Raw genomic sequence first — 22,080 nt, forward strand, 5'->3', positions numbered from 1 at the left:
ATGTTAATTAGTACAGTTTGTAAGAGAACTATACATACCAGGAGTGTCTTAGGCAGCTACAAGATGAAATGGACTTGTACTGCTTGGAAGGCACCCAAGTATTATATAGAACAAGGTGAGATAGTTACCAGTGCTGGTGGATGACTAGTCCTGGGTACAAGTAAATGCTTTACATGTTTGACCAGATCAGGACAATGGCCTGTCCCAGAAACCAGCACATAGTGGGAGGCAGGGAAGGACTACTGGTTTATGTCAGAATGAGCATTGGTTATGATCAGTCTCCAAGTGGGGTTAGTGGGAAGCAAATCTCCCCCTTCTGTCCTAGGGCCAGCTCATGGGTCAGGCAGCCATTGTGTCTTGGAATAGTCTCTCCTCCACAAAACTAAAGGAAAATGTTTAGATTCAAAGCATGTAAGTCCTGTATTTTAGGACCAGCTGTGACCCACTATATACCTGAATACATGTCGTAATCAAAACACATGTCACAACAGTGAGGGGACAGCAGGATTTCTGCTTACAATGGCAGGAAAGAAGAACCATAATCATTTTGTAAGATTTTGCAATACTTTTGAACTTCCTTATGTCTGTGGTCAAATAGATTCAGGTGTCTGTATCTCTGTAATGATTGGCAAATTCATAACATGAAATTGATGCAGGACAGGGCAAATTTCCCCAAGGGTGGGAGAGACCAAGTTCTGTACCGTGAGAAGAGTCCTTTGGTTGGCAGAGAGTGTAGAGTGTAGTGTGGAGAATGGGTTGTTAGCAATCCCAGCAAAAATCTTCCTTTGTTCTGAAGGTGTCCTCTTGGCCTGGCTGCAGGGCTGAGCAGCATATTGCAGTCTCTGATTATGGCTTTATTAACATTTTAATTCTCTTGCTTCCTCCCTACATTAAACTGATTTCATGAATGGTGACAAAGAAGGGTACTGCCAGTCTTCAGGAAGTGAAGTGGTAGAATTGCAAGGCCTTTAATCAGTGGCAGAGTTTAGGAGAAAGGGCAAGACGTTTGGATCTGTGGGGCCTAGAGTAAGGAAGAAAGGGCATAGGAGGTTGTCATGCTTCTGGGAAGCCGGTTTGGGAATGTCTTTATACCCCTCCAGGGTCCTGTTCTTTAGAAGATTCATTATTCTCTTTCTACGTTCCCTAATTCTGTTCTGGGGAAACCTATTAAAAGATGGACTGGGGGGCTCTGATGGGGTCCTTATGGGATTTAAATTTTTTATTTCACCTGACTAAATTGCTATTTGTGTCACACCTCAGGCCAGGACCCTGGAAATAATACACAATTTTTTCATTTGTTAACTCAACAAACCTTGTATATTTGCTATCTAACAGGATCCTAGGCAGTAGGATACAGACACCAAAAAGGACACAAGCCTTAACCTTATGGATCTGTGAACTTCCCAGCCTAGAAGGCAGACCTATAAAGAAGTCGGTGTGAAAATGTGAATACTATGCCAAATGCTATGGGAATGTAGAAGAGAAGCTATAAAATAGGCTTGGATGCAAACTCAAATGCCTAAGGGGCCAGGCAGATAGATAATGCAAGTTAAGTGGAAGCCTAGTTACTGCAAAGTGGTGGTGGCATCTGGAAAGTACAAGTTCCTCCTAAAAGAGGCAGCCTCTAGATTCTGGGCTCAGGGATAGAAGAGAGATGTAATTTTTCACTGTGCATTCTTTTGTACCTTTGAATGTTATACATGTGCTTTTGTTACCTTGTGAAAAAAAAAAAACATTAAAAATTTTTAAATTAAATGTATTAGGAGTGACACTGGCCAATAAGATTATATAATTTTCAAGTGTACAATTCAGTAATGCATCATCTGTATATTGCATTGTGTATTCAGCACCCAAAATCAAGTCTGCTTTCATCACCGTGCATTTGACCTCCTTTTTACCCTCTTCTACCTCGTCCCACCCATCTTCCTCTCTGGTACCCACCATACTGTTGTCTGTGTCTATGAGTTTTTGTTTGTTTTTTGCTTTCTGCTTTATAGCCCACATATGATTGAAATCATATGGTTCTTGTTTGCTTCTGTCTGACTTATTTCGCTTTGCATGATATTCTCAAGATCCATCCATGTTGTCGCAAATGGTAGTATTTCATCTTTTCTTTTGGCTGAGTAGTGTGCGTGTATATCACATCTTTATCTAGTCATCCATTGAAGGACACTTAGGTTTTTTCCACATCTTGGTCACTGTGAATAATGCAGCAGTGAACATAGGAGTACGTATATCTTTACGAATAAATTAAAAAGAAAAAAAAAAAGGGATTTTTAAAGGAGGTAACCATTTCTCAGCTCCCACCATTTTTTCCCTTCTGAGAATATAGGTCCCCTGGTGTCATATGTTTTGATATTTAAAGAGAATATGAAAAACTGGATTTTTAAGTTCTCCTAAGTTTTAAATGTCTGCATCTAATTTTTAAGAACCATAAAGGCTAAATAAAACTTATCTGCAGGTCACCAGTTTACAAACTGGCCTGGCCTATCCCTCCTCTATTCCTTATCATCAGGGCAGATAATCTTTTAATTTTCAGGTGTCAGGCTTTCCTGGGACATATCCCACTTAGGAGGTCATTCAGTTCAGATTTTGGGTATTAAGAATTGATTCTTTGGAGGAAGAGAGATCTTTTAAGGATCTCTATAGTTAATGATTCTAAGGGTGATGACTGGACTCGTAGCATCAACATCATCTGGGAACAAGTTAGAAATGCATACTCATAGGCCCTATCATATACCTATCGAATCAGAAACTCGGGGGGTGGGCCTAGCAATGTTTTAACAAATCCCCCAGGTGATTATGATAAGTGCTAAAATGTGAGAACTCCTGCCTCTAATCTTGTTATAGAGATACATAGGTAACTTAAAAACAGGTTCTGATAATAGAATTCTACTGAACTTAAAAAGAAAAAATTAACTCAGGTAACTTTACAGTAAACAAGTCCCAAACATGGAATTGCTTTTTCATTCTTTAGATTGTCATTAAACATTAATGAATTTGTATATGTACTTAAATTATTTTAATCAAATTTATTGAGTTGTAATTAACATACAATAAAACGTTCCCAATTTTAGTGGGAGGTTTGATGCCTTTTAGCAAATGTATATACACCCATGCAGCGACCTCCACGATTGAAAGGGAACGTTTTCATCACGTGCATCTGGCCACTTTGTTCTCATTACTCCCCAGTACTTCAAGTACCGGGTACCACTAATCTGTTTTCTATCATTGTAGATTATATTTGCCCGTTATACACTTTCTTACAGATCGAATCATACGGTACACATGGCTTCTTTTGCCTAGCATAATGTTTTGGGGATTCATCCATGTTGTGTGTATCAATAGTTTGTTCCTTCATACTGCCTACTAGTGTTCCATCGCCTGGATACTTTATCATTTTTTTATTCTCAATAGATATTGAGGTGATTTCTGGCTTTTTGGTTGTTTTAAATAGAACTACTATGAACATTCCTTTATAAGTCTTTGTGTGTTCATATGTTTTCATTTTTCCTTTGGTAAATATGTAAGAATGGAATTACTAAGTTGAATGGCAAGTGTATAATTAACTTACATGACACTGCCCAGTTCATGTTTTTTCCAAGGAATTGCACCATTTTACACTCCCACACCCTTAACCAACAGCTGGTATTCTATAATCCAAATGTTAATTTTTAGAACATTTTTGCAACCTAGAGTAGGCAATGATTTCTTAGGACACAAAAAGCATCTATCATAAAAGAAAAAATTAAAATCAGACTACATCAAAATTTAAAACATCTGCCTTGAAAGACACTATTAAGAAAACAAAAAGACAATTCACAAGCTGAGAGAATATGTTTGCAATGCAAACATCTAAGGACTAGAATCTAAAATATATAAAGAATTCTTGCAATTCAATAATAATAAGGTAAACAATCCGATTTTTAAATGGGCAAAATTTGATCATTTTGCCAAAGAAGATATATGACTCTCTGTAACGCAGGAGCTCCAGGCTTGGAACTTGCACCTGGGCTTTGGATATTCCGAAAAAACCACCAGGAGGACATGCCGTATATTACTCATGAGGCAGGGGAGCTCCGATGGCAGCTGGTCGGAGCTGCAAGAAAAAGCTGCTGCTGACAAAGAACAAGCGACATTTTATACACACAGGCAGAGGAGAGGTTATCTCATTGTAACCACCTGTGCTGCTTGGTTACAAGAGCTGGTTACAGGAGCAGATAAGTCCATGGGAACTGCAGAAAGTGTCCTTGGGAGCAGGCACTGCCAAGAGCCCTTTCTGTACTGCCTTCTTTATGACTGCTGACCAAGCAGCCATCTTGTCTTCTGAGTACGTGGAGAGGCTATGTTCTGAATTAACCCCACAATATCCAGCGAAACATTAAATTAAAACCATACTGAGATAACATACATATGCCTTAGAATGGCTAAACTTAAATACTACTCTCTGTGTGTATGTGCTTTTGGTTGAAAAAAGTCATTGAAAAGAGTATTACTTTAAAACTCAAAACATCGAATCCTCTTCAGATTGGGTAGTGGACATTTGTGAGTGTATGTTTGCATTTTTGTTTTTGGCTACCTAGTTTTTTAATTGCCTTCCTTTGAGAATTGTTTCCCCTTCCTGCCATATATAGAGGTGATATTTGGATACTTTTCCATTTAAGGCTATGCAGAAGTTTTCAGCATCACTAGGAATCAAAAGGGAGTTCTTTCAACTGATAAAAGGTCTCCACTAGAAATCTACAACACCATATTTAGTGGTCAAAATTTCTGCCAAAGTCAAGAATAAATAGGATATCAATTATTCCTGTTATTAAGCAACATTATATTAAAGGGTATAGTCAATGCAACAAGACAAAATGAAAAGACCGTAAAAGACAAAACTAATATTCAGATAATACAAATATCTACTTAGAAAATCCAACAGGATTTATAATCATACATTAAAAATAGACCAACATGAGTCCTATAGATCATCAATATTTAGAAAAACAGAATAGTAAAAAAAAATGCAAATCATAAGGGCAACAAAATCAAAAAGGTGCTACAATAAATGTGCGTTGGACTGAGATGCACACATTATTGGTAAAAAAAAAAAAGTAATGTTTATTGGCAGATAGAAGGGTCAGCAGTGTGGAGAGGTTCCCTTGATCTCTGGGCTTGCTGTAAAAAGGATTGTGGATCTAGGAGCAGCTGGATTGTCATTAAATATTGATGGAAAGTGCTTCAAAAGAACACTGTCTTTGTAACATTATACATGTTCACACAAAATTTAGGAGGAACCGGTGAATAGCTGGTCAACGATATAACAATGATTGCTTCTTGGCTGGGTAAATGGCCTTGTTGGACTTGGCCAGAGGAGTTCACATACCAGTAATCCTGGTAACAGCTGGAAAGAAGCCTTGCTAACAGCAATTTGTTCAACTATGCTTTCTGGGATACCTGGGTTTGCCTTTCCTTAAAATCTAGCCTTATGGCAGCATAACAGTGGTTAAAAGTGCAGACTCTAGCAAGACTCTGGTTAATCTGAACCCCTATGTGCATGAGTTTCCACATCAGTGAAATGGAAATAATAATATCTCCTTCGTATGGACTGTTAAAGGGATTAAATGGACATATCTAAAGTGCCTGGCAATTAGTCATCTAAATAAGTTTTAGTTCTTATTGGTAATAATTACACAATATTATTGAAATGATTTTTAAAAGTATAAACCCAGAAAAAATAAGAAAGCAAAAGGGGACCATCAACACATAGAGTATTTCTGAAAAGAATTTTTCCCCTCTTTAATGCCTCCCCTACACACACTTCCACCCCTGAGCTACGGATGTTGCCCTCCCCCCCTTTTTTTTTTTAAGGGCTGGATCTCTGAAGGCGGGGAGGAGGGGCGACAGGGCATCTCCCCGCCCATGAGGTTGCTGTGCACACAGGGGTCTTGTCTGTGGCTCCAGCTGGGGTGCGAACCCAGGATCTTCTGCATGTAAATCAGACATGCTAAACACTACACTATGGAGCCACTCCCCCAACTTTTGAAATTTTTAACCATAATTTTGACCAATTAGCTTTTAAATTGCCTAATTCTTAAACATAAATTGAAAACCAGGGATCAGTATTCATTTGAGGAAAGCTGATAATGTGAAAATAAAAAAGTAAATGACAATAGCCTTTGAATAAACAGATAATTCAGGAGACAGATGAACTAAACATTAGTATTGATAAAATTAATCAGGACTCACAAAAATGGAGGCCATCACGGCGGCCCGGCCCAAGTCACAAATCAACCTAAGTCAGCCTGCACTTACAGAAACAAATGGAATAGTAGTACTCAATGAAGCAGGCCAAAAGAAACCGCAGCATAAACACAGGTATAACCTGTTGGAGGCTATTTACCCTGCATAGAACGCTGGAGCAGCTGGGGACTTGGAACACCAGGTGAGGAGGAGGGCAGGGATGATGGGAAGGGCTGAAAACTGGGTGAGACTAATTTAAAATCTGTGCGTGGAACAGTTGGCTCCTTCTACCCCAGAATCAGATTATTTGATAGACAGGTGTTAATCCTGAGGCAAAAACTTATATGATCCTTCTCTTTAAAAAAAATTTGAATAAACTGTTTTAGCTGACTTGAAGGAGCCAGTGTGGGCACTGGCATCCCAAAACAGAATCTTTCAAGAACGGGTCATTTTATGCTCACGGAACATCTGAGGTGAGCTTTCAGCTGCTAGCTCTGTCTTTACAGGTAACTTGAAATCATTTTCTGAGATGTTCATCTGACATTTAGGGCTTCTCCAGGGTAAATCTTGGCTCCTCAGTCTGGTCTCCATAAAGTAAATGGTTTAAGTTCACGTGGCTTTTAATTAGATTTTTAACCATAATTTTGACCAATCAGCTTTTAAATTGCCTAATTCTTAAACATAAATCGAAAACCAAGGATCAGTATTCATTTGAGGAAAGCTGGTCATGTGGGGAAAAAAAGAAGTAAATGACAATAGCCTTTGAAGAAACAGATGATTCAGGAGACAGATGAACCAAGCATTAGCATTGATTAAGTTAATTTGTCAGGACCCACAAAATGGAGGCCACCACAATGACCCAGCCCAAGTCACAAAACGAACACACCTATCATGGAAATGCTACCCCAATCACAATTCTCCAGCTCAGCTTTAGCTGGTTTACTTTCCTCTAGAAAATAGGACTGTGGCCTTATAAGGAAATCCTCTCCTCTTAGCCAATCATGCCATTGACACGATGCCTCTTCTCTATATAACTTGCTCTTGCCCCAAGTCGCTGGAGGACAGTGCTTGTGAGGCTCTGTGTTTTCCTGGCCCATGCACTGTTTTTCCTTGAGTCAAGAACATCAAACCCATTATTAAATTATTTAATTTTGTCATTTGACAATGTCATAGCAGATATTCAGAAAGATTGCATTGGTTAAAAGAATTAGATGTCATGAAATTAAGGATCAGAGAAGAAAGAGCTGTGGGAAATTAAAAGTATATTCGCTGAAATTAAGAGTTACTATTGTAGAGTTGGAAGATAAAGAGAGGAAATCTCTCCAAAAATAGAGCAAAAGCACTAAGGAGTATATGAGGGGAAATAAAGGATAAGAATTTAGGTGATCAATTAAATCCCCATCTAAATAATGGGAATACCAGAAAAAAGTAAAATAAGAATAGTAGACAGTAGGAAATTATCAAAGAAATTATAGAAGATAATTTCCCAGGGCTGATGGGATAGCCATGTGTTCAGACTGAATGCACAGTACAATGAATGTAGAAAGACCCCACACTTAGACACATTTTGAAATTTTATAACCCCAAGGATAAAAGAGAAAATCCTAAAAGATAATCAGAAAGATAGACACTGTCACCATCAAAGACATAAAACTTATACTAGCTCCATAACCATTAACCAATCTTAACAGTTTAGAAAAAAATACTTCCCGTTGTGGGACTTGGTAGGTTTCGCTGTTCCTCTTGGGTCCTGACTAAGCTCTCTTGACTCAATACCCTAGAGCATTTACTGGTCATTTCTCAGAGAACTGAAACTTGTTTTGAGTTTCAGCTCCTCAAATATTTTCTCATTGCTTCCTATCAAAGGACAAACTCATTTGTACTCGAGCCACATATTCTTCCACGGGGTATTTTCCTTCCACGTGACTGGGACTCTGGACAACCTCTAGGTAAGCAAATTACCTTTTCTGGCAAAGGTGCTTTCTTCCACACCTAACTTTTGACCCTCGTATTTCTTTTATTCTTGTTTCTCTCTTTGGAAGCAAGAGGACAAGCACAGGAGTCACACAGACTTAGCTCCAAGACACTGTTGCCTCATTGGCACTCTGAGCACTTGTAGTCAAAGGACATAAAATCTGGAAAGGGCCTTGGAGATCTCTCCGCCCCAGACACAGCCTTGGAATTAGCAGAACTGACCACTGACCCATCGAAATTGATCCCAGTTGGCTTTTTGCAACCCTGTGCTTATTTATCTCCAAGGAGGCCTGGAGCCACGGTGCTCTCTCAGCCAAACCTGAATGGAATGCACTAACTGGTGATTAATGTACTCCTGTGCTAGGGTCTGAGACAGACCAGGGGACAGCCTGTACCACCTTGTTTCTGATTTAGAGACTGGTCATGCATCCTAGTTTTGGCCACATTGACCAGAGGGGTATAATCAGAAGAGATTGTGGTTTCCCCAAGACTAAGGTATCTTGCACCTATCTAGGTGGTTAATTATCTAAAATGCAGCACAGCCTATACAACTGAGAAAGGCCCCCAGGCAATGGGCCTGGGATCAGAGACCTCTTTGACGTTTGCCTGTTTATTTTTATTTTTGTTTTTTATACTTTACCCTTATTAAAGTCTTATGTAAGTATACTATGGAGAGTCCTGTGAGCTTTTTCAATTATGTGTAATTGCTGAAGATAGCACGGTGAATGGGATAATTGAAAGTTTTTGGCTTTATAATTTAAATGATGGCTAAGGCTTTGGGAGAAAGAAAGATGAAAAATGGAAGAAAGATATAGAACCAGCCTGGCTGCTGAGGAATCCCTGGTTTCAATTTACTCGAGTACTATAGCAACTGATGGGAGGAAAAGTACAGCAATGGAATTAGAAGGCGGTCAGTCCAGAGCCAAAGGAAATAGGTAAGTAGATTAAAACAGAAATTCATATAGAGGGGAAGTCAGCCAAGGATACTGTGCCTTGGCTGGTTTTGGCTGCTTTGGCAAAAATGAAAGTAAGAAGGAGCCCTAGGCTGCCAAGACCACCAAGCTTTGGCTGGTTTCCTCTGTAAAGGGAAGGAATGAGGCCAAAGATGAGAGGTGGGTAGATACTTCTTTTGGTCAGAATGAGACACTCATCTGATAAATAATAACCACTAAAGAGGCTCTACAGGGAGAGGGCATCAAGAGAACTGAAATAAAGAAGCTACTCAGTCAAAAAGCTAAGTAACTCTGTGGACTGATATAGGAGCTCCTTGAAGAAACTCTGCTGAAATGGACTTAATGCATTATTGACAAAGGAGTTCTTTTCCTTGCAATAGGTACTGGCAAATGAGGGACATGCTTGGTCTTAATCGAGATCTTGTATTATTTACAACTTTTGCAGAAATGTGGGTAGATGGGCAAATTGCAGATGAGCTGAGCTGGATAAAGGCGGGGACACATAAAACACACCTTGTACAGCGGAACCATCCAACTCCACCTGTGGGTATTAAATGGAATATTTCTGAGGTTCTTGGAATGTTGAGGGTGCAAGCAAGCATCTTTGGACTTGTTATGTGACGATACTAAGGTATTCCCTATTTTATATCTTTGATTTAAGTGATGATCGATGCTGTGATAAGAGGGCCTCCAACTGCTTGGACTCCATGTGACCTTACTGGTCGGAGGGCAGGATGGCGTGAGAGACGCTATCGCAGACCTGCTAGCATATTTGCTCCCAATTGGGCTGAATGATGAACAAAGATCAGTATTATTCAGAAGAAAAGAAACAGTAAGAATAAAAGGGCTGAAAAAAATCTCAGGGCTAGTAAAACAAGAGGAAGTTCATTAACCTACTCTTCCTTCCCTTTTCAGAAAATGGCCACTCAGGAGACGGCCACTGAAGAGAAGATTTCCCAGTTTGATTACACTACACTCCTGGAGCTGTCTAATCATCTAGGCCTAGATGCAGTTCAATTTGCAAAGCAAATGGAAGAAGAGGAACAGGAGAAACGAGAAAAAATGCAGAAAGGCTTTAATTCAGAAATGCGCAGTGAAGCAAAAAGGTTAAAGACTTTTGTGACCTATAAGTCCTACAGCTCATGGACACCACAGGAGATGGCAGCGGCTGGGTTTTATTTCACTGGTGTACAATCTGGGATTCAGTGCTTCTGCTGTAGCTTAATACTGTTTGGTTCCAGCCTCCGGAGACTCCCCATAGGAGACCACAAAAGGTTTCGTCCAGATTGTGAGTTCCTTTTGGGCAAAGATGTTGGTAACATTGCCAAGTACGATATAAGAGTTAAGAATCCAGAGAAAAAGCTGAGAGGAGACAAAGCAAGGTACCAAGAAGATAAGGCGAGACTTGAATCCTTTGAGGACTGGCCATTTTATGTCCACAGGGTATCCCCAAGGGAGCTCTCAGCGGCTGGCTTTGTCTTTACAGGTAATTCGAAATCATTTCCTGAAGTGTTTCTCTGGAGTTTTAAGTTTAGGTTCCATAGTTCAGTTGCAGTATTTTGTGACTCTTTCCTCACTTGTTAAATGTGTTGCAACAGGTATAATAATATATTTTATTAAAATTCAACTTCAGTAATAGGTATAATAATATATTTTATGAAAATTCAACTTCGGGATTTTTACTTTAGCTTTATTTTGTTTCATACAGTGTGTTAATTTGCCAAATATATGTAAAACAAGCAGTTATTTTTCCTTAAATTCGGACCATAGACAATACTGACTGCATTCTTAAGGTCCTGAAAACAAATTGAGGTCAGCATGACTCCAAGTCTCACCTACCTTTCTTTTGCTGCTCTTACTTGATTTTTCTTTGATTCTTTTAATTGCTGCAATATTGAAGGGATTTGTCTGTTAGTTGGTTGGTTGGTTTTAATCTTAGGGCTAACTCTAATGTTAGAGCAAACTGCATTTCAGAAAATTGAACTTTGAATTGTCCTAGCCATGCCATAAATGCTATGACAGAGGTGCATGAGAATTGTAATAACTATAACAGCTATCATTTACTAAATATTTACTTGATGCTAGACACAGATTAAGCACTAATTCTGATCCAACAAACTTGCTCTTCCCTCCATTTCACAGTTGAGTTCATTGAGGCTCGAATAGTTTAAAAGACGTGTCTTAGTTTCCGTATAGATTTCACGGCGAAGCTACAGCTTAGGTTTTCTAACTGTGCTTTACTTCGTGAATGCTGGGATATCTTTACTTCCTCACTACTTCAACTCTGAGAGCTCAAAGAACAAAATACCAGCTCTGGGAACACCTTACAGGCATATTGAGTTAAATAGCTTAGAGTTCTACAAGTAAACTATAGCCATAACTGATGGGTAGCATCCCAGGCTTAGAAAATGGTCATGGAGGGCAGTGGGGCTATGTATGGGGATTCAGCCAGATGAGAGTGTGAGTGGCAGACATGTTGCAGCACATCTTACTCATGCACAGAGCAGTCAGCTCCCAGACACACATCTTCTGGACTGTTCCTTGGTGCCATTCCTGGACAATCAAATGTTTTCCTTCATATGTAGGCAAACGGGACACTGTGCAGTGTTTTGCCTGTGGTGGATGTTTAGGAAATTGGGAAGAAGGGGATGATCCTTGGAAGGAACATGCCAAATGGTTCCCCAAGTAAGTCGATAACTCTTTCTCTCTCTTTTTTTGTTTTTTTTTTAAGAGAAAACAAAACTAAAGACAAGAGTCACCTACCTGGAATAGCACCTTCAGTTTTGATTTTTTTTTCCTACCCAAAACCAGAACATTCCAGAATTAAGCATTTATTCAAACAAGAAAAGGCTGAATACATTGTGAAAATTTTTGAATTATATAATTTTAAAATAATTTAAGTGTTGTCTTATTAACTCAAATACTAGGACATGTTTTGCCAAGTAGAAGTTTCAGGATCTGCCTTAATAAATAAGAATAATTTGCATAGGGAGGATGTAAAATGGTGTATAAAAGAAGTTGGAAAGTAAAACAATGTTTAAGATGTTATTACAAGTGGTTTTATGTACTGTTGATTATATACCAAATGAAAATGTTTTATTTCAGAAACTGTTTTGATCATCGCGATGATCTTTAGTTTCCTGCTTAAAAAATGAAGTGTATTTTAATTATTTTTAATGCTACATTTACTAGTGTTTTACATAACTTTATACCTTTCAAATACAGATTCATTTCCTTAACAATTTTTTAAACATCCATTATGGAGAATTTCATACAAAGATAGAATAGTATAATAAACACTTATCAACACATGGCCAAATCATATCCATCTCTCACCCACCTTTTCCCAGGAAATAATAATAATAACCAGATTATATTAAAGTCAATTCCAGACATCATATAATGTCATTTGGTGATATTTTAGTATATAACTCTAAAATGTAAGAATATCTTTAAGAAACATAACCACGATATCATTCTCTCTCCTGAAAAGGATTAACAGTAATTCCTCAACGCATATTATCAAATATCTGAGTCAATGTTCAAATGTCCACATCCTCCCACCTCCCTTTCAAATGGTTAATTTGAATCAGTATCCAAAATCCGTATATTACATTTAGCTGATATGTCTCAAGATTTTTAATTTATAGCTTTCCTCCTTTCCCATCTTTTTCTCGTCATTTATTCATTAAAGAAGCCCTGTAATCTGTATAATTCCCTATACTCTAGCTTTGGCTGAATGTGTTTCTATTGTGATAACATGTTTCTCTACTTACTTTATTTCCTCTAACCTAATACTTAGATCTAGTAGTGTGATCAGGTTCATACTCTTAACAAATATTTGTCATACACTTACTACACTTACTACATGCAAAGAAGCTGTTGGTTGAATCATAGGTCAACCACAAAGCAATTGGGCAGTTATTTATAAGTTATCTTGCACAGAGACAGCCATGCTCACAATGGAAATGGAAAGATGTCTATGATATGTTAAGTGAAAAAAGAAATATGCAAAATAATATGCTACTGTAAGCCCTTAAAAAATGTGTAAAACCACTCAACTCACATATGGACTTGTTTGAAAATATATAGAAAAAGTTATGAAAAGATATAAACTCAACAATAGATACATTTGGATTTGGATTTGTCAGGAGATAAGGTGGAAAGGGATTTTCATATTTTATTTTGTTCACTTCTATTTTGTTTAAATTTTTGGGAACAAACATGTATTTTGTAGTAGAAAAGAAAAAGTGAGGGTGGTGGGAGGGAGGAAGGGAACAAAGAAGGAGAGGAGAAAGAGGTAGAGAGATAGAGATGGGGAGGGAGGGAGAGAGAGAAAGCTCTTCCTGACAAGCAGATGAGATAGTTATAGGGATGCATGAAGCCAGATTGTTAAATATTTTGAATGTCTCTCTGGCTCCTTGACCAATCAGAACAGACCAACCAATCATTCTTAGTGTTGACATGTACCTTCTGGGTATGTATCAGATGAGTGTCATCTCTGGTCAATATTTATTGCTCTTGGGTACCTGTCTCAGCTATGGCCTCAGTTCAATCTTCACTTATACTCAGGGTCACTATGTGTATAGTGTCATTGGATTATACATTGGACAACTTCCAGTGACACCATTCACATAGACCATCATATGACTAGTACCAACTAAGTGGCACGTCCTGTCTGGAGTGGCCCTGGTATACCTTCTTTGACATAGGGCGGAGGGAAAGGTAAGAAGCATAGGAGAGAAGATACCAGTCCAGTCATCAGCCATAGAGAGTGAAGGAGCTAAGGCCTGCTGATACAAAGGGCAGGGCAGAGTGCAGAAGCTCAGGAGATACAGAGCCGCTTCCTTACTTCCAGCCCTTAGACAAGTTACTCTGAGTCTCATGTGTAAAAATGCAGATTATGATATATAGCTTGTAGGGTTGTTGTAAAAATTATAAAGTTATATGGAGCAAATGCCTACTAAAAACTACCACGTATTATGTGAAGATGACTGACTGTTTTGCCTTTCCTCTGTCATTTTGAGCACATGCTCAGCCCATAAATTTCAGAGCTGGAATTAGAACTAAGAATCCCCAAATTTCTTGCTGGTTGCTCCAACTCTAGCTGCTTGGACTTCAATTTTATGGAGTGGCTTTGTTGCATCTTTTATAAAATATGGACAAAATGAGTATTCTCATACTTTTTAAGCTGATTTTATTATAATTTTTAAATAAAATTAAGTACCATGTATTGAGTGCCTCCTCAATTCACATTAAGCATGTGGGCAGGGTACCCCACCCTATCCATTGTGTTCTAGGTGGGTTATGTGCCGATTTAAGGCAATCTCAGGGATAACGTGGGCACGTGCTAAATGGGGACCCTGTGTTAGTATACACAGGCCCAGAGAAAAGCCTAGAGACTGAAATTCTGCCTTCATAAATGGAGAGAGATTTGGGACCACCAAGAAAGAGGTTGGCCACTCCATCAGGTAACTAATAGTGTTTATTAAGGGAAACTTACATATGAGGCATGTCAGAGGCAGACGCAAGATGAAATGGATCCCCTTACATTTTGGCAGGTGCCAGAGAATAGGGTGAAGGGGTTGGGGGCTAGTCACAGATACTAGTATGTGAATGCTACCAGGTACAGAAATTACATGTTTGACCAGGCCAGGACAACAAGCCTGTTTCAGGAATCAGCACATTGCAGGAGGCAAGAGAGGGGTACTGATTTATGTCAGAATGAACATCAATTATCAGGGAGCCTCTGAGGGGAGGGGGTCTGTGGAAAGCAACTTCCATTCTGACCCGGGTCCAGCTTGCAGGACAGACAGTGGTCATATCATAAAACAATGTCTCCTCCACATCCTGGCTGCTTATAGAATGGTAATTCTGGAGAAATATATGAACCATCTAATGGAGTTCATTTTCTCATGTGATTACAAGAGAACAATGACAAGATTGGTCACATCCCTGGTAGTGGCAGAACTAGGCCTAACATTCTGGCCTCTTGATTCCCAGCCCACTTGTTACTACAATACTACTAGAAAGATAAATTTGAATTAGAAGAACTTTTTCAAATTAATTTAAAAATTGCTTCTCTTTTGTGGAAAGGAATGAGTTTTTTAAACGGTATTCAATAAGTTCTTTTTTAAGAATTCAAAATTTGTTAACTTCTATTGTTTAAGGAGTGGTGACATACTTTGTTTAGTAGATGAAATATGTTATTTATATAATTACCCTTAGTGCCAGTAACTTTCATATGAGAACAGGAACTAGATTCAGTCACCATAGTTTAATTTAACAAACAAAAACTCCAGCCTATATAATACTATAAATCAGTCTCTTTGATTGTATTATTGTTTCAAGAGAAAGGAATAATCTGAAGATTTAATTTTAAATTATTTATGTTGTCACTAATAGAAGTAAATAATTATATAAGAATAATGATGATCCTCATAAATGAGTTTTGGGATAAATCTTTTAACAGTTTTATTTGAAGTTTAATAAAATTCACCAATTTTAAGTGTACAATTCAGTAAGTTTTAGCAAATGTTCATTGTGTAAACAATAATAGAGATGTAAGACATCTCTATCACAGTATCGAGGTTAATTTTAATTATGTTTATTAATTATAGATGTGAATTTCTTCAAAGCAAGAAATCATCAGAGGAAATTGCCCAGTATATTCAGAGCTACAAGGGATTTGTTGGTGTGACGGTAAGTTACGACAGCATTTTTTTCCTCGTTATCTTTTGATTACCTAATAATATCTGAATCAGAAAAAGGATAGGCAATCTTTTTTTTTTTTCATGGTCTCTACTCTTATTCCCTTCTTTCCTTCCCTTACCTCACATCTGACAGAATGGAGAAAATAATGTTCTCTTGCTAAACTGGAGCCCTTAAAATTCCTTTTTCCAGGGCTGGCTTTCAATTGGTCTGTTTGCCTTCCTGAAAGTCTTCACCTCTTTGACTGAGGCCATCTTCCCTAGCTTCCCTTGGCTGCCCCCATCTGAATGCTGTGTAAGATATTGGGACCACAGCACCATCATTCACAGTGGGCCTCAGAGTTGCTGCCTCCTAGCTGGTTACTTTATCCCCTATTAGTAATGATTCCCTAGTGGCCCGTAATGGAAAACTCAAACTGCTTAAGCAAAGAAGAGAATTTATTGGCTAACATTCAGAAGATAAAAACCTTAAAGAGAGAACATGGTCTCAAAGTAGGGGAGAAGTGTTTCCTCAGAAAGAAACCCAGATGCAATTATCAGAGAAGGATCGGTTGCTCAATGCCTAACATCCTTCTGAGTCCTTCCTGAATCTCATACCTTCTCATTAGTCAAAGTACATCTGTGATAGCTACATGTAAATCTAATTTGGAGCTGGAGTTCTGGAAACAGTGACCCCAGAAAGCTTCCTGTTAGGTACAAAGAAACAGGTTTTTGTTTTTTTGTTTTTGTTTTTGTTTTTGTTTTGCACTGCATAAAAAATTCCAACATTAATAGAAATAAAAATTAAAGGAATAATCTCCAACAGTTCTGCCACTCAATCCAATGAAACTCTTCAATGTCTGGGGCTTTCAATTTTTATTCATAGATAGGTATATACTCTAAGTCAAACAAAGTTGATAACTTGAATTTTAATTTTCTTCAGGGAGAACATTTTGTGAATTCCTGGATAAAGACAGATTTACCTATGGTATCAGGTAAAGACTCAGACATATTCCAAAGGCTTTGCTGGTTTATTTCTTTTGCTTTTCTTTGGTCTTCACCCATTTTTAAAAATCTCTTCCATTTTTTTCCTCATTTTCATGGTGCCATAGTTCTGTTTGTTCGTTTATTTTTTAAATCATCTTCGTAAGATTTCTGGTCTTCTAGAGTGACTTAGTTTTTTAGCATAAACGAGCATAGGGAAATATAGCAGGGTTGGGTCCTTGACTGACATTTCCCCTAAAGCAATTAAAATTTCTGGATAAAATAGTTTTGAAAACATTCTTAAATAGATCAGTATCTGTTAAGAAATTAAGTGTGAGGTAATAGAAAAAAAAACATATGATCTCTGCCCCTAGTTCCTGGCACAGAGCTCCTAAAATCTTTGTAGTTTTTAAAGTGATAAGAGCAGTAGGAGCATCTTTTATTCTAATATTTAGTTTTTGACCCCATCCCTAATGCAGGGCCCTTAAAACCTTTGTAAATTCCTAAGTGATAAGAGCATCTTTTGTTCTAAGGAAGAAACTCTGGGTGGGCTCCTGGATTGGGGCTGGTCACTAGAAAGACGAAGCCATGATTAGAAGCTTGGAATTTTCAGTCATGGCCCCCAAACTCCAGAGAGGAGAGACGGACTGGAAATGGAGTTAATGATCAATTATACCTACATGATGAAGCCTCCATAAAAATCCCAGTAGTACAAGGTTCAGGGAGCTTCTAGGTAAATGAAAACATCCACATTGGGAGGATGACATACCCCGATTCCATGGGGACGGAAACTCCTGCTCTTTGGACCCTCCCAGGTCTCACCCTATGTGTCTCTTCATTTCGCCATTCATCTGTATCCTTTAAAAAACTAGCGAATACAAGTATTTCTCTGAGTCCTGTGAGCTACTCCAGTGAATGGGCTGGGTACACTCTTGCAGGACTGAGCCCTTAACCTGTAGGATCTGAGGCCATCTCCAGGTAGAGAGTGTCAGGATGAGTTAAATTGTAGAACACCTAGCTGATGTCAGAATTGCTTGGTGGGGGGAAAGCCCCACACATCTGCTGTCAGAAGTGTGTGAGGGTCGTAGTAGTGTGAGTAAAGGAGATACACAGGAGGAAAAGACCGAGGTTTGTCTAATACATTAAATATATGTAAATTAAAAATGAAGTGATGGCAAGAATCCTGATGTTAAGTGGAACACTGAAGAAAGCTTTCGGCTTTAGAAAATTTACACAGCCAAGTTAACATAAGTTTAATTTTCAAGTCCTTATAGGGTACAGATGACAGGAATCAAATCCCAGGGCCCATCCAAGGTGGGAGGTCTAATGGGGACTACTGCTTGAGTGGACACCTCAAAGGGCAAGAAATAAATCTGCTCTTAAGGAAGCTGCAAGGAAAATTTGGCTCTTTCGAATCTTGACACCAACTTAGGGAGAAATGGAGTCTCTTCTAGCTTTTTTTTTTGGTTTTATTCTGATGGTGAAGAGGTAATTTTTAAAGGTTTTATTATAGAAAAATTTTGAACACATAAATAAGACAATAGTATATAACCACCATATATCTCCCATTCTGCTTCAATAATTTAACACAAGGTCAATCTTGCCTCATCTAAACCTCTTTTTTCCTTTTAACCCCTCCTCCAATTATACTGAAGCAAACTCCAAACATCACATTCTATCTATAAATGTGAAGAGATAACCTGAACACTGATATTTGTAATATCAGAACTTGCTGGTCTTACCGTCTTTTATTCAAGTTTATTGCAATGAGAGCATCTTTGCTAATGAAGAACTGGCACTGGGCTTTTAAGAACTGGCCCCAGGCATCCCCTGTGGGAGTTGTAGTTCTGGCCAAAGGAGGCCTTCTTATATAGGTGAGCCAGTAGTTTGTGCAAGCTCTTGCCTTGCTGCTCATTTAAACCCCATATCCTTTATGATCCTGGGCTTGGGTTTATCTAGTCTCAACAATATCCACTCTTTTAATCTTTCCTAAAGTATCCCTTTCCCTTGCTGTATCAGAAACTCTCTCCCAATTTTCCAAATCTCCTTAGGTAGAAAAGCTCCTAATAGGTACAGGTATCCTCCGCTTTCCAAAGTCGCTTTTCGCCACTTTGTTTTTATGAGAGACATACATTAATACAAGCATACTTCGGAGATATTGCGGGTTCGGTTCCAGACCACCACAATAAAGTGATTACCACAATAAGTGAGCTATAATCCTTTTGCAGATGGGGAGGGTCTTGCCTTCAATACATAAAAAAAAAATTTAAAAATGCAACATGTGTGAAACTCGTTAAAGTAAAGCTCAATAACACAAGGTATGCCTCTGTTTTTGCTAACCAAATCTGAAGAGTATTTTCGCTTTTGCCAAAAAAGACGAAAAGCAAAAATAGTGTACAGCATTTGTTTTGAGGTGAACCATTACAGAGGCAGCACGCACCGGAGCAGTGAGAGTGGCGCCACCAAGCCCCTTCCCTGGGAACTACACTCCGCATCTCAGCATCAAGCCACCATAGCTTTGAACTGTCTGTGAGCATCTGTGCTTTAGCTCAGTTTGTGTATTTGTTAGCAAGATGTGTCCTGAGGCAGTGGTCCCCAACCTTTTCGGCACCAGGAACCCATGCTCCTATGAGAATCTGATGCCTGATGATCTGAGGTGGAGCTGAAGTGGTGATGCTAGCGCTAGGGAGTGGCTGCAAATACAGATGAAGCTTCACTAGCTCACTCACTGCTCACCTCCTGCTGTGCAGTCCAGTTCCTAACTGGCAGTACTGGTCCATAGCCCAGGGATTGGGGACCCCTGTCCTAAGGTAATTGCTTCTTCACTTTCTGCCATTTCAGCTTACGAAAGGTTTCATAGGAATGCTCTACTTTTGGATGGGGGCGCGGGAAACTGTATTCCGTTTGGGATAATTGTAATGTCTTACTTTCTATACATTACTCTCTTCCCCACCACCACCCAATCCCATCCCTGCCCCTGAAAACTGTCACATGACCCTTTTGCTTATATCTCTTTAACCAAAACTTAGTAGTCAGATGGCCATACCTAGTTATAAGAGAAGCTAGGACATTTAATTTTTTTCCTGGCTGCAGTATACCCAGCTAAAAATTGGGGTTTGATATTATAGAAGAATGAAAGATACTGGGAATATGGATAAGCAGTCTTTGACATACACTATTAAGAAGAGAAAATCAGGAAATACTTTTTAAAATGATTTCTAAGCATGTAGAATCTTCCATCAGTTCATAGTATTCTCTTTAGCTGCTGGTCATCAGGAAATTCTACTCTTAAACCCACAAAGAATAGGCTGGTTCCCCTCAGGTCTCTGCCTGAGGTACAGTAAGGTGATCAGAAAGGATATTGTGCCCTTCCTTGGTACCTTTATTGACCTTCAGACCAAACACACAGTGAGGGCCCATGCAGATCCTTTACTAAAAGTCAAGTAGATATCACAGAGCAGTACAATGTAGGGGAATGTAGGGGTCACTTTAACAGAAACATACTAATGGTACAAAAAAATCTTTGTGCCTCACAATCTTAAGCATGTGGAAAGGCAGTGTCCCACTCTTTCTCCCCACTCTCTGTTCTGTCTTCCTCTTGCCATCCTCCCTCAAAGACCCGCTGTCCAGTGTCCTCACACTATTCCTTTTTGAACCTCCACTTTTCCCCACAAGTCCTAGTCATCTGACCCTTTTACCGTCTTGCAAGCTCTAGGACCGCATTTTTGTCCAGACACAAAGGGGATGCCCTCGCTTTGCCATGCCTACAGGGCTCCAAGAGTGGAAAGAAGATGAGGGACGCTCCATTTCTAGTTTAATCCTTTGGTAGATCCAAATGCTAATTTCCTTCCACAGAAATAGTCTCATAAGGAGACTTGATCCTACTTCTGGTGGAATAAACCTGGTGCTAATGTAGTAGAGACATTTGATTCTTCATGAACTTACCTAAGGGCTGCTGTTCATATTTTTTTCCTGAGCTCCAAATATATTCTTTCTGATTTATTCCTCAAATACTTATTGAGTGCTTAATAAGTGCTAGTTGTTCTTCTAGGTCCATGAGATTCACCAGTGAGCAAAACAGACAAAAATCTCTTCCTTCATCGAGCTTTAATTCTACACTCTGATTTGCAAATCTCTTGCTCCGTAGAAGGATGGGTCAGGGAAGTGTTCATCAAAGTGCATGATACATAGGAGCACTCATATGTATATGATTCATAGCATTGGTTTTGTATGGAATACTGCCTCACTGGTGACCCAAATTGTGACTTTTTCACAAAATCTGATTGGAAATGCAAGTAGGGTTTTGCCAAAGACCTAGTGGTTAACTGTGTCACTTGATGAATACATGCCAGTGGTCCTGATCGAATTTCCTTCTAGGTATAAAGGACATCGTCCAGCGTTTTTCCTGTGGAGAATGTTTGGAAAAGTGTGAGGAAGGTGGTGACCCATTAGAAGATCACACCAAATATTTTCCTAAGTGAGTAGTAGAATGAATGTTTAGTGTCTGTGAATTTGGATGTACTTTAACAATTTGTTCCTCGTTTTCTCATTTTCTTCCTCATTTTATTTTCTGGTTAAATCTTTGCCCACCCCTCTGATTCATACCAGAGCCTTTATCTCTTTTTTCTCTGTACTCTCATGACACACTTGCCATTTGGCCTTCCTCTCATTATAGTTATAGCATAGTTTTGATTAGAACAATATTGTTATATGTTTACTTATGACTCCATAAATGCTATGCAAAGCTGAATCTGTGGTAAATTAATATTTTCCCCTCCCTATACAAGTTTCAATTTTTGTAGAAAGTAATAATTGTCTTGTTCATTAATGTTTGCTTAGTAGTTTTTAAAAATAAAATTCATACATGAACCATTTTAAAGTGTGTAATCTGGTGGCATTCACAGTGTTGTGCGAACACCCCTTCTATCTAATTCCGAACATCTTCATTACCCCAAAAGAAAACTCTGTACCATTAAGTGATTACTTCCTATCTCTATGCCCCACCGCATTCTAGCTCCTTAAAGCTACTAATCTGCTTTCTGTCTCTATAGATTTACCTGTTCTGGACTTTTCATATAAATCGAAGCATATGATATGATTTTTTGTATCTGGCTTCTTTCACTTAGCATAATGTTTTGAGATTCATCCATATTGTAGCATGTATCAGTACTTCATTCTTTTTTTATGGCTGAGTAATATATATTTCAATTTATATGTATTTAAGTTTTTATTTAATTTTATATTTAATGTTA

General features: G+C 38.6%; 1 protein-coding gene across 1 annotated transcript in view; it reads left to right on the plus strand.

Moving 5' to 3' along the window:
• Positions 1-10,073: 10,073 nt before the first annotated feature.
• The window catches only part of NAIP (NLR family apoptosis inhibitory protein), a 25,894-nt gene continuing 13,887 nt past the window's right edge, over positions 10,074-22,080 (plus strand). The window contains 7 exon segments of the mRNA XM_006913119.2: positions 10,074-10,641; positions 11,741-11,840; positions 15,776-15,857; positions 16,788-16,839; positions 18,586-18,628; positions 18,630-18,702; positions 21,181-21,305. Coding sequence (XP_006913181.1) covers positions 10,074-10,641; positions 11,741-11,840; positions 15,776-15,857; positions 16,788-16,839; positions 18,586-18,628; positions 18,630-18,702; positions 21,181-21,305 — 1,043 coding nt within the window.

This window comes from Pteropus alecto, unplaced genomic scaffold (assembly GCF_000325575.1).
Source record: "Pteropus alecto unplaced genomic scaffold, ASM32557v1 scaffold20, whole genome shotgun sequence".
NCBI classification, from domain to species: domain Eukaryota; kingdom Metazoa; phylum Chordata; class Mammalia; order Chiroptera; family Pteropodidae; genus Pteropus; species Pteropus alecto.